At 31.2% G+C, this 14,517-nt stretch overlaps 1 protein-coding gene across 1 annotated transcript in view; it reads left to right on the top strand.

Moving 5' to 3' along the window:
* LOC118184503 (torsin-1A-like) overlaps positions 1-14,517 on the top strand; it is a 69,423-nt gene that overhangs the window by 3,575 nt on the left and 51,331 nt on the right. Inside the window, exon 2 of the mRNA XM_035354184.2 lies at positions 3,449-3,714. Within this exon, the coding sequence (XP_035210075.2) occupies positions 3,449-3,714 (266 nt within the window). The remainder of the gene's footprint in view (positions 1-3,448; positions 3,715-14,517) is intronic.

Raw genomic sequence — 14,517 nt, 5'->3', positions numbered from 1 at the left:
GGGAATCAGTTCCAATGTTTGCACCAGGGTCGCGAATAGAATCCGATCCTTTACAAGCGGAAGTATCCGGGTTAAGAATCAAGTCCTTGCCTGCGAAATCTGCACTATGAGACGCACACATAATTTGCGAGGTGGGTGGATTTTCTTGCAATACTGGAGTACACTGTTTAAGCTGTACATCAGCTTCTCCCATCTCTGCATCACATGCACTTTCAGACGGTTCAACACTTGCTGCTTGCATTTTCATAACTTCACTATCAGTTTGTACGAACTTGACAGTCGCATTGTCACTTTCTTCTATCTCTACTTCAGGCACATGAGAATCAAAATCTTCCTTCCCGTCTTTTATTTCTTCACGTTTTCGTTCTCTGTCTTTCATCTCGTTAGATATTTCATCCTTCATTTCAGAATCTTTCTCAGGCAGTTCATTAGCTACTTCCTTCATTTCTTCATCCTTTGATTCTTCAACTGCCACTTTTCTTATTTCCATATCGTCTTTTATGCCTTCAATATCTCCTGTAAACTCCACTTGTTGTGTGAGAGTTGCTTTCACAACTTTTTTTTCCTGACATTTAATTCTTCTCGTCCGGCGTTCTTCTCTTCCAGTATGGCTTTGATCTTCTTCAGTCCGGCTTTGATCTCAGCCCTCATCTCTTCATATCCGACTTTTATCTTGGCTAAAATGTCCATCAAACTCTTCATCTCCTCCGTCATGGCATTCCTCTACAGGCAGGTCACTGGCATTCACACGCTAATCCCACTTCTGACACCAGTTGTTACGTTATTTTCTTTTCCTTCACATTCGTATGGATTTGGAGCGAATAATGACGACACTACTTGTATTGAAATATACTATTAGCCAATATTGTCAGGACAGCTCCAAAACACGTTTAAAAGTCGTCGATGAACTACTATAAACATGCTGACACAATCAGCTACACAGTCTTCAGGTTATCATGGGGGAGACAGCTTCACTGCAAAGCACCAGAGTACAGCTCCCGACTCTGCTTGGTTGTTCTCGGAACTCCACGGGCTCTCTAGACTCTCCATGCTACAACTTGCAATGCACTCGACGACACTCAGAGCACAAGAGTATAGCTCTCGATTCAGCACAGTCTAAGACAAAACTCGACAATGCACTAACTCACGATACACTAAAAGGCTCTCTCAATGCACTCGACGACCAACTCGGCGCTAGACTTCGAGACACTCGCTCAATGACTGACTTATCAGCTCGCTAGATGAGGCACACACACTCTCGCACTCTATGCAAGACACACACTCACTGACTGCGAACCAGCAGGTTTATATAGCTTTCGGCTTGTGTTCGAGAATATTCTGGGCTAAACTGGTAAGAATTTTTTTCCAGAAAGTTCTCTATCCGTCCATGGTATATCACCAATTTTGTTGCCAAATGGGCGATTTCTCGCCAAATGTGGCAACCGTGCTTTCTCTTGCCAATTAAGGCAACTCTAAAATTGCTTTGCGGGGAAGCCATCTTACCGCATCTGTACATTTCGTAACAATACATTTCTGAATCCATATCTACGCACAAACATTTCTGAATCTGATCCTGATAACAGAAGAGGGTTTAATCCTAGTATATGGTACACACACGCTTTGGCACCATTATTATGAGCAGTAAACGGGTCTCAAAATCGCACCCAGGCTTTACTGTATACTAAGATTTTACGCAGAAGAGTATCGTAACTGTTTTCCAATACCATTTTGCATTATACTAATATAAAAATAGCAGAAAATCCATTTTTAATGAGCTAAGAACAAAATTGTGTATCTAGAGTATTAAGTGACAAAATAGCTATGTTATCAGATTATGTGTTTAAGTGCATAATTTAAATTAGCAATTTCAATGGTACTTGCATTTTATCCCATCGACTGTAAAAGCTGACAGATATCGGTTCTTGAAATTTGGTGAAGATCCCACCAGAGTTGTGTCAATCATTCTTATGAAATTCTGAAAGAATGGACACCTCTTTATTTAATGAACAATCAGTATTTGGCTTGTGTTGTTTTTTTGCTTTTTAATGAAATGGTTTTTGTCAATTTCTATAATTTTGTTAGGTATTTCTGTTTTAGTGGGAGTTCTGTTTACAATGCCATTAGTACAAACTTCCCACAGCTAATTGTTCCTATCTATAACTAATTTGTCAGCCATGTTCAGCTGACTGTATCATTTCCATTAATACATGCCGTATTAATGGTACAATCCCATAACTTTGAAAATAATCCATCCTTTTTATTCTGTAGAAGGGAAGACCCAAATTTGAATAATATTTTTTTAAATGCAAGAAAGAAATACAGCAAGAAAAGTTAATTTAAATCCCTGTTGATAAAAACGAAATGTGGTTTGCTGAGGATATATCAGGTTTACATCTAAGGAAAGTGCACATGTTATGGCTGTTTTTCTAGATCACGTTTATCCATAATTGGAGCTAAATTGCTATACCTGGCTACTGTTTCATAGTTGATGGGATAATACGTAAGTATGATTTCATTTCATAATATTGCCTCCGCATGCTGTGAGGTAAAAAAAAATCCATTTTGTAAGGAGTGATTATTAATCGCAATCAAAGTATTATTCAAGTGGTATTAAGTATCTATTATATTTTCTAGCATATTTTCTCCTTTTTATTAATTTTATTATCTTTAAATCAGAAAGAAAAAAAATTGTGAAAGTAATTTAATTTCCAAATGAAGGGTTACAATAAAAACATGACAAATGAAAAGTAGCCATAGGTAACTGGTCACTATCACAATATTATTTCTTCAAAAGAAACCTACATTCCAATAAGAATACATAATAGTATTAACATTACAGTATCTGATGGCAATTGAGCCAACTCGGTTACCTTGTAAGTCCTCAATGCCCCCAAAACACTTATGAATGAGTCTTTACTGCTGTTCCTAAAAGGTACATCAGAAAAATGAAGAAGGGGGATGAGCAAAAGACCTGGATTTCGAAATATCGAACAACTAGGAGTAGATAACGCTACAAAGAGCTGGAATGTAAATAACAGAAGTAAAGTGAAATCACATGTTAGGAAAGTTTCTTTAATGTCACATTACCTACCATGGCCAAGCAGCTTAAAGAAGAATCTGCACAAAATATCTTTCATATAATAAATCCAATGGAAAATAAAATGAATGAAATGCGAATGCAAAATGTAGAAACAAGTTGAATATATTGAATAAAGATAAAAAATAATCAAGGGTCTACCAATAAACTAACCTTTAGAGCGAAAAACTATATATGATAGAGGAAGGAGGAAATTATGCAAATATTTTGTTAATTTTCTGAATCTTTTGCTAAAAAGCTAGGGGAAAAGATGCAAGGGGAATACAGTATTGATTAATTGATATTTTTTAAAAAATCTTTTATGATTATATATGTGTTTCACTTGTCCAATAACATGCTCCCATTATTTAGCTTTAGAAAGTGAGTTGAACAGTAAACTTTTTGGACAACATTTGGTGAAGTTTGTTATTCCAAAGGCTATAGCAGGTCATGTAAAAAAGAAGAATCCACCAAAAGCATTGGTCCTGTCTTTCCATGGATGGACTGGAACTGGGAAGAATTTTGTTAGTGATATCATAGCTAACACTTTGTTCAAAAAGGGCTTAGAAAGTCAGTATGTTCACAAGTATATTGGACCTTTACATTTTCCTCACAAGCAAGACATTTTGAAATATAAAGTGAGTATGTGCAGTTTTCTCTTTAAAATAGGATTCTGTATGTTTATATTAATATATCATCCTTCTAAGATTAATGTATGAAATAAAGTCTCACTATTCCAGTTTGAGACTAGTTATTTTATCTTTGGCTTAATATTTTTTTTTTTTTTTGAAACAATCCCACTTTTTTTTTTTTTTTTTTAATCAGTTCATAACGTGACCAGTGTTTAGTTAAAACACATCTTTTTGGAACTGCTGCTGTGCACATGTGAGAAAAATATTTAAAAACTTCCAGAAGTATTTTCTCTTTCATGATTCACTGAAACTAATTTCAGTATATGATCATTAGTGTGATACATATTCAGTTCTAAACATTTTTTCATATATGCCACTAAAATAGGTATGTTTTATAATAGAAATTTATAATGTCAGTGTTCTTACATTGAACATATAGTACTTACATATTATCCCATCAGTCACCAAACTGTTGCTTAGCTGTACGATTTAACACCAATTATGGATAAATGTGACATAACAACACACTTGTAACATTGTGCTTTAATTTGTTGTAAGCCTGATTGATTCTCAATAAGCCACTTTTTGTTATTATGAACAAATATATAAATTAATTGTTATTGCTTTTTTTTTTTTTTTTTTTTTTTTTTTTAAGAAACAGAATGGTTGAAATTTGAGACCTGTCTGCTACAGAACAGCAAGCAGTGGATTGAAGTTTTGACATCCTACCATAAAAAATATGTTAATTAATAAACATAATATTGTCAACTGAATTTGGCTGACAAAACTGTGATAGATTGGAACAATTATGTATAGGAAGTTTGTATTCATAGTTTTTTAACGGAGTGTTCAGTAAAATTGGAGAACGTAATAAAATGTTAAAAATCGATGAAACCTCTTGGTAAAAGTATATTTTAGGGTACCCCTTGGCAAAACTTGGCGATTTTTGGTGGTACATGGATACCGAGTTTGTGCAATTCTTTGACTTGTTATTTTAGAATTGCACAAACTCAGTATCCATGTACACATCGACCTAATTTCACTTAAAAAAAATCCCAGAATTGCACAAAAATGGCATTCGGCACTCCCTTGGCTTTATCCATGTACATATCAACCTATTTTCACTTAAAAAAAAAGTCGGAGAATTGCACAAACTAGGCTAAATCGCTGTTACACAAAGACAAAATAACAAGACAAAAAATTGCACAAACTCGGTATCCATGCACACATCGACCTATTTTCACTTAAAAAAAAATCCCAGAATTGCACAAAAATGGCATTGCCTACTCCCTTGACTTTATCCATGTACACATCGACCTATTTTCACTTTAAAAAAAATCAAAGAATTGCACAAACTATGCCTTATGCACTCCCTTGAGTTTGTACATGTACACATCGATATATTTTCACTTAAAATGTCAGAGTACAACCCAATTCTACAGTAGGGGCAAACAAAAAATACATAATCTCAATAAGCTACATTTTTAACCAAACAATAAAATAACATAAAAAAGGAAAAACCTGTTATATATTTTAGCACTACATAAAGCAAATAACCACTTACCTTATTTAGAAATTGGTTCGTCTTCATTCTGTTTCACACAAAATTCCTTAACAGCATCCAAAAACTTCCTAAAATTATCTGAACTACAATCCGTATATCGGATACCACCACATAAATTCATAAAAATAAGAGTCAAAAACGTAGTTCCGGACTGTTCGGAAAATGGCTACTAAGTAAACCTTCATTTACACACCAGTCAATTAATGCACTTTTCCCCTTTCGTTCCAAATCGTACAGAAACTTCAAATTAATTCTACTACATTCAGCCATTGTACCGTCTAAACAATGAAACAAGCAATGTACTTCTAAGCAACGCACACCACAAAAGCCCTTGCAAAATATCACATGATTCAAAATTTCCCGGAATAATGTAAACGATTATGTCATAATAGTTTCCATAACATTCAACTACTCAGCTTACCATAAATGATACAACAACTTGGCAATAAATGAAACAACAACTTCGCGATAATATGAGGAGTAGCTTAATGTTAACCAACCTTTTTTACAAAGCGGGTGAATACTGATTGTTTATTCAATAAAGAGATGCCAGTTCAGAGAATTTCACAGGAAAGACTGCCACAGTTTTGACAAGAAATCAGCTAATTTTCATGGTTCGATGGTAGTAAATTTTCGTGGTGCATGGAATGATATATAAATACCAAACATATTTTGTGCCTTTAGTTCATGCAAACCTCACTCAGGTGAAATACACTGCATTATGAATCATGCACTGAATCTTTGGAAGAAGGAATAGCAATACGGGCAATATTTCTTCAGAAAATTATTTGTCAATTTTAATATTCTGGGGCAAAATTAAATGCATTTTCTCATCATTAATAATGCATTTCCATATGAATGCTTGAATTAAAGTGTCTTTCACAAATAAATATTCTAGTATAATAGCTCACATTTGTTTTTGTCCATTTATATTTTTCAGTTTTATTTGCAAATATCAGTTATCAAATTGTAGCTACGTGACTTTATTTTTCTTTCACATATACTTTTTATCCCCCCCTTTTTTAAATTCTGCTGGTTTTGAAAAAAGTTATTCAAAATGTTTTTGGTAAGAAAAGTAATTTGTTCAGAACATTCTGAAAATTAATTCACACTAATAATCAAACACTTTGAACAAACAGGTTTTTGATAACTGATATATTTAATAAAAAAAAAAACATGAAAGAATGGGTCATTTTCTTTGAATAATCTGTAGCTAAAATTACACTTTTCATGCTCTTTTGACATGGATTCAACCAGAGCTTAAATTGCACTGGAGCCCTGCTCTCGTACTTCTGAATTTTTTAGATAAAATAATTTTATTTAATATCATTTAAAATTTTGTAAAAAGACAATAAATAAATAAAAGACAATAAATTTGTAAAAACACATTAATATTTAAGAATTTACTATGGTCTCATGGTTCAACATCCTGTTTCACCGATTCATATCACATGACCCCAAGTGATCTCATCTCACGTAAACCACGCTAGAAAAATCTAATTCTGTCAGTAATTATCTACATTAATTTCAAGTTAAATCTTAAATTAAATATTATGGAATACAAATTTAAATACTAGAACTATTTTAATTCGTACGAATAGCGTACTCAGAAATTATGTAAAACTGCAATGCTTTACTTCACTAGAGCATTTTCATTAGAATTGATGAATTTAACCCTTGACTTCACTTTTTCTATATTTTTGCCATCGGGTGAGCCGTGTGATTGCATCCTAATTGACTTAATTACTGCAAAAGCCCTTAATGATAGAAATTATGTAAGTGGCAGATATATTTTGAAAATATAGTAGAAAGAAATAAGCAAAACACAAATGCACATTACATGTTTATTTACTTGGCTAACTAAACATGTAACGGGCATTTGTGGTTTGCTTATTTTTTTCTACTATATTTTCAATATATATCTGCCATTTAAGTAATTTCTATCATGTTATCAGCCCGATATACTCTAAAGAAGTTTATTTAGCAGAAACAAAGAAATTTTGATTTTTCCGAAAGAACAAGAAGCAACATCCACAGCGCCAGCAAAGCTAAGCCTAACATGTTGAAAGTAATTTCTATCACTTAGGGCATAAAATTAAACTATCTTTTAAAAATTCTATGTAATTTTATGCCAGTATTGAAAGAAACAATCAATCCGATAAGAAATTCCTGTTACTTGTTTTGAAAATCAAGCGTAAAAAGTGACCGGCGAGGAAATTCCATTTGGCATCTAAAATCCATTTGGCAATTTTTGACAAATTTATTGTCTGCGCCGGAAAACTGGAAAAGTACCCAGCTAGATTTATATGGGCAGGGAGTCTTACTCAGAATGTGTTGGAGTTTTCTTGCTTTGTTTTTATATTCCATTCCATTCATACACTTTTCCATTAAAATTTCCTGTGATCATACATTTTAGTCCAAAAATTCCTTGCCATATTGTCAGTAAACCATTGCTCCATCAACCCGCATCTCATTATTCTTTATCCTCCCCAACACTCCTTCTTACAAATTACATCTAACCCTCCACAACTAATAGGTCATTTCTGCGATAGCAGGTTAAAATGCTCTGTTTTATGCAAAAATAAAAATGTTTCACTGTTCTTTGCATAAAATATTCCACATAACAGTACATCACAAATAACAGTATTTTGTATGGTATTATTAGGCATTCATATGATTATTATTGAACTCAATAAAACATGTGCAATATTCTAAAATATTAAGTTATTTAATAACTACCTACCTATTTAAAGCATTTTTGTGATTTTATGAAATAAATTAGAACTATACAATGCTTATTTAAGTCATTTTATAACAATTTAGAGATTATGCTAGAATGATGAATGCTTTGAAAATGTCAAAAATAAAAATTTCTGTCAAAGTAACAATTCAAATAGATTCAGTTTTAAGGCAATGTATTGCTGCTTCGTTTTTCTTCACGGGACTTGCAAATTATGATTTTAATTTATTATATAACCATATATTCATTATGTTGATTTTTAATATTAGCTCAAAATGAAAGTATTTTTACAGGAGCTATTAAGAATGTGGTGAACTAGTAGCTCACTATGAAAGTTTCATCATACCTTGTTCTAGATGTTACTTAATGCAGCCTGAATAGACAAAGTTTTATTTTGCATATATTAGGAATAATAAAAATTAAAAAAAGGATAATAATTGAGAAGACAAATGGAGAACTGATTTGATATTTAATTTAAAACTGAAGTTTAAATAAAATGTCATATTTTTTATTATAAGGGTGGCTATTTTTAATACTTTATTGCAGGGCACAGGAAAACTATCAGCCTAACAGGAGGATTGTTTTCATGGAATGCCCTTTACAGGAAATTGACTCATCTATATGTTATGCATATGGAAAATCATGAGTCTTTTGATTATGAAGTTACTGTGCATTAAAATATGAAAGTTTTGCCAAATAAGATATTAATGCTTTAAACTCATACAGATGAAAATAAATTTTTAGCATCCTTATTCATTACTAAGAGCTTTAAACAAAATCATAATATTCATCTAGAAAAAAAAAAGAAATTTTTCCATTGTGTTACTAAATTGTGATTTTAAAAAATGTTACACTGCACTGATTAAATAGCATGTCTCCCCCTTCAATAAGTACTTAACCTTTCCCAAAATGTTACTGTGCATTAATTGTGTTTGACACTAAAATGAGAGAAGATGTGAATGGAAAGGAAATAATATCTTGTTATTGCATAAAAATAAGCATTGTTTTATGTATGTGGAATTTATGGAAAGGAAGATGTTGTTGCACTTATTTAACTATGGTAAAGATGGCAGAAAATAGCAGCACTTACTTAACTATGGTGAGGATGGCACTTATTTCACTATGGTGCACTAATTTAACTATGGTTATATGACTTTTTTTGATTATTGCTAATCTAAAATAGTATATAATATGTAAATAAATTAATATCTAAATTATGATTTAAAAGTGCAATAAAAAAAGAAAAGAAGCTAAGGAAGACAAACTCATGAATCAAAGTTCATAAAAAAATAATTATACTGATAACTGTTAATATCAGTATATTATTTAACTGTTTAATGATAACTTTTGATATCAGTATAAGCTAGCGATGTGAAAATGGAGGTAGAAGTTAAGATGTTAAAGTGTTTAGGAATGAAAGAGTAAACAGAGATAAACTCCTGTCTCCAATTTGGCAGGTGGGGATGAGATTAGGAGGACATTAGAAAAACCGGGGAAGAGATATTCATTTGCAGATGATAAGAAGGAAAGAAGATAGGGCAAAACATTCTTTTGGAAGAAATGACTACATAACCAAATTTCCTTAGATACTCTGATACTGTTTCTCATATTCTTTTTGTTAGCATTAGTGGGGATTTAACTGTTTTACTTATTTTCATTGGTGTGCTAGGGAAAAAAAATGGTCTTTATGAAAAAGTAGTCTTTCTATCATGCCTTGAAGTACTATCATACTGTTTATTTGTGGATAAAATTTAGCCAAAATTTTCTTAGTTCTTATGAAACTGTAATTCCAATCACAGCACCAAATAATGATGAAGTCTGGTATTTTATTTTATTATTTAACTATTCATCATTAATTTATTAAGTTCTTATTTAAATCTTCACAATCTGTAGAATTTTTATTTAAATTATTTAATGTTTCAGTTATTTATTACTTTAATGGTTATTTTATTTGTTTATTCCTCTTTCCTGATGGCCTTTCATAGTGCTCCAGGACTTCTCATTTTAGAAATTAAGCCCTGGATTCACCTAATATTTTCAGTCGCCACTAAATCCCCAAATGTGCAGGGAGGTCACGTGATATCTAAATTACGTGAAAGATGATATCACGTCAAGGATGTTACATTCCCTTTATGCTCAGTACATTTCTGTGCATAAATTGAAACATGCTTGTGCAATATATTATTCATCTAGAAAAAAAAAAGAAATTTTTCCATTGTGTTACTAAATTGTGATTTTAAAAAATGTTACACTGCACTGATTAAATAGCATGTCTCCCCCTTCAATAAGTACTTAACCTTTCCCAAAATGTTACTGTGCATTAATTGTGTTTGACACTAAAATGAGAGAAGATGTGAATGGAAAGGAAATAATATCTTGTTATTGCATAAAAGTTTAAGAAGCAGAAAAAAAATTCATGAAAATACTACAGTTCTTTATATATTAACATTTTAGCATGTATATTTTTCCAATACACTGTTGTGTTTGTTTTAAATCACTGAGAATTATATGAGATTTCAGTTTTAAATTAATATGTTAATATTTGCAATACATTTCACCCCATATGTGCTTTGATTTCTACATTGTATTAGAAAAAGAAATTAATATTTTCTTCTCTATATATTATGAAAATGAAGAATTAATGGATTTAAAATTACTAACTTTTTTTTGTAATAATTCTGGTGTTATTTTATTGTATATCTAAAAAGAATCTGGTTTAAATATATATTATTTACATAGTTATTGGATTGAAGAACTAACATGTAGTATACTTCAACAGATCTAATGGAAGATGTTTTTTTTAATTGTTTTACATATTCATAATTTTTAAGGTGTATAAAAGTTTGTTTGGAAAATTTTTGAAAAATATATTACCCCCACACTAAATTTGAATAACTAATTTTTATCCTGTGAAATACACTCAGATTTTAATATGAATGAAATTGTGAAACTGCCAAGGAATTTTCATAGAAAGCTAATTTCAATTTAAGGCATAGTATAGTTTCTAATGTAAATATGAGCCAGTTTCCTCAGAAAGACCTTCACAAAGACATTCATCCTCTTAGGCTGATAGCCCTTATGTGCCATAATCAAATAAATTAAATCAAGCTTTAATAACCATGTAATATTGTTTCTTCTTTTTTGTTACGTATCACATTTTGTAAAGATGTCAAGAATTTTGATAAATTGCCAATGTAAAGAATTTTAAAACATCTGGCAGTCCTAACAATGCTGATTTACAGTTTGTTTGTGATGAGAAGAACTTCAAGAAAACCATCTTATCATAGTTTTTTACCATACAAATGCTAATAATTCATAATCACTCATAATTCTGTCATAGCAAGAAGAGCTCTCAATATTCCACATGTTAATGTATTTTATTTATTTATTTTTTAATCTTTAAATTTTTAATTTACTGAGAAATAAGGAAGATGCTTGCTATATCTTTTTTCCAAGAAAGACACATATTTTACCTCGCATTCGAATATGCAAAAATGGCCATTAAATAAAATTTCACATTAGTAAAATCAGAGGTGCAGCTTAAAAATTTACAAATGAAAGAAAAGCATATAAACAACTGGTTCAGTAGTTTCAAAATACTGTTTGTAACAGTGTAGCAATTCATTATTATTATTTAGATGAAAGAAACATTACAAAAATGTGACTATTCACTGAAACAGTTTTATGAAAAAGATGTATTCTCTGCATATAATCCAACAACTAAATATGTGAATAAGTGGCTCTGAAAAAATTGTGAACATAGACGAAAATCTGTTCATATAGTAGAAAAAACCAAAGCTGGCATGATTCTTTGACAAGTTATGCCAGGACACTGAAAACTTGCTCAGTTTCTAAATAGAGAGCTATAGCCAATCATGGCAAAAATTGTCGATCGTCTACAAGAGAGAACAATTTATTCAAACTTCTAGTGAGCATATGAAAAACAGGAACTATACAAAGCAGCTTACAGACATTTTACTGTAGACCATAAATTTCATTTTGTTGATCTAACAACAGCTGCTCATACATAAAATATAGATTGACTATTGAGATCTAGTAAGTAAAAGAATAAAAATTGAAGAGACATATTTCACTATCATCATGAATCATACTTTGCAGTGTTCATGTGGTGAAAATCTTTGACACCTCGGATACTTCTTATGCCATATTAAAAGCAATCGAGGAAATATGGCAGCTACAAAGTGTGCATAAAAAGTAAACTTGAACTTGACAATAGTTCTGATGCCAACTTGATGTTTAAAAAAAATTGAAGCTGCAGTACTAAAGAAGTATCATAACATTTTTTAAATTAAGGTTCTGTTTATATTTCAGTTGGTTTGGTTATAACCAACCATGAGAATATATTGGTAAAGCAACACACCAGGTCATCAAAAAGCATTTATTTGGCAACCCATGATGTCGCCAAAAAGTATTTGTCGTTGAACCCAGGCATGTGTGTAGCATTCTCCAGACAGTTCTTCACTTTTCACATTTTCACAAGTGTAATTACAGATTATGATCCCTCCTATATGGAATTTTAATGTTTTAGCCTAGTGGGGGACAGCATAGAGCAGTTTTCATTGTTTTTGGCAAAATCTCAGATTTAGCTTTCTGCATGCATATACATCATGAGTGTAATGTGACTTGCTTTAAAGATATCATGCACCTCTTTCTTCTTTCTGATTTTGGAATTTTGATGCAGAGTTTATGCTATTCTCGGATCTTTCTTTAAATGAAAACAAATGACTGTGTACATAGAAAGAACAAAAGCACATAAACTTAGAAGTATAATGGGTCTTATGTAGAAAAGGAGACTATAGAAAAACAAGTGGCAATGAATGGATCATTGAAATAGATACTATAATGTTTCTTTCCAATGATGCAAATGAGTTAACACAGTTACTACTGTCAAAGACCAAATGACCATATACTGTATGGATATTTAGGAATGCAAAACAATCAATAACACATATTACAGATAAAGAGTAAATTCCTCTATAGTTCAACAAAGTTTTAAAAAGTTCCTTATAATATTTGATTTACCATAACTGTGAAAATTACATTCACATTTAAGGTCATGTTAGGTTTGAATTGAATGATGAAGCTCTCCATGAAGGTAGGGAAGGATACCTTCATGAAGAACTTCCTAAGGGAAACTACCTCGTATTCGTGTTTCATGGAGAAAACCAACCATGCAGCTAGCCTATTCAAGTGAGTTCAAACCTGGGTTGAACTACCAGCTTTCAGTGATTACACCCACCCACTGGTGAAGACTCGTATTTAATGTGTATTAACAGGTTCCCAGACAAAAGCCCACTGGACGAAAGCGCACGTGACAAAAGCCCACACACACACACACACAAAAAGACCACTATGATAATTGCTTACACGACAAATATCCACAGCGATGAAAGCGCCCATTGATAAAAGCCCATGCTGATAAATGTGCACATTGATAAAAGTCCACACTGCTGAAAACCCACTTAATCAAAAGGGACTTCAGGTTTTTTATTTACTATTTAAAATGCATTTATAATTATAATATAGTAAATGGAGTATTCAGATCTAAATTTTAATGTTGCAAAAATATGTCTGTTTGTATATTTTATTACTACTTTATTTGTTTATTTTATTAGCTTGAAAGCAAACTTCCTGCTCTCTGATTAAGGGATTAGCTATAACATTTCGATGATATAACTGAAAATGCATTTTATTATTTATTTATTTATAACTTTGATATGTGTATGTGAAAATGAAAAATATCATTGTGAAGTTCCTCACATGCTATTATTAAGGTAACATGGCTGAGATTAAATATAATTATGTTTCATTATTAAAACTATAAGCTTAATTTTATTTGCTTCCTTTTTAGTTTAGTAATATTAAAACAGTTTTATGTAATTAAGCACAATGAAAATTTGGCTAAGAGATATTTTATTCTTTACTTTACACTGAGCTTATTATGAAAGTTTAAACATATTTCTGATTTAAAGCTTTTTTGAATGTAACAAGTATAATTTGGTGATTTTCTAGAGATATTTTCTTTTAGATTTCTGAATAAATTAAAACTGTGAGCTGACACCCTGTCAGAAAATGAATTCCAAGTGTAACCTCTTAATCTTTCAACTACAGCAGTTTGGAATAGTGTTTTTAATTTTCATTTTATTTATTTATTTATTTGAATGGATGAAACAACTCTTAGAAGTCAACATATCTACAAATTTAAGTACAATCACCTCAAACTATAGTAATAAATATGTAGCATTTATTAGAGTTTGTAAAGATTCCAAAGAACTATGCATATAATAACATCTAATAAAATTTTGTAACTACTTGAATATATATTTATAGTCACCAGATTCAAAGTTCATCATTTTTAGATTCCAAGTACTCATATTATATAAATTCATCATTTGTTAATAGTATTAGGTATAGTAATAATAAAATAGTATTAATGTTTCAAATTGTAATTTTTTAATAATTTGTCTTGCATTTGCTGTATATT

This window comes from Stegodyphus dumicola, chromosome 10, assembly GCF_044657685.1.
Source record: "Stegodyphus dumicola isolate Sdum_Otavi_A_Nest chromosome 10, ASM4465768v1".
NCBI lineage: Eukaryota > Metazoa > Arthropoda > Arachnida > Araneae > Eresidae > Stegodyphus > Stegodyphus dumicola.
This window is presented reverse-complemented; position numbering and strand designations above follow the sequence as displayed.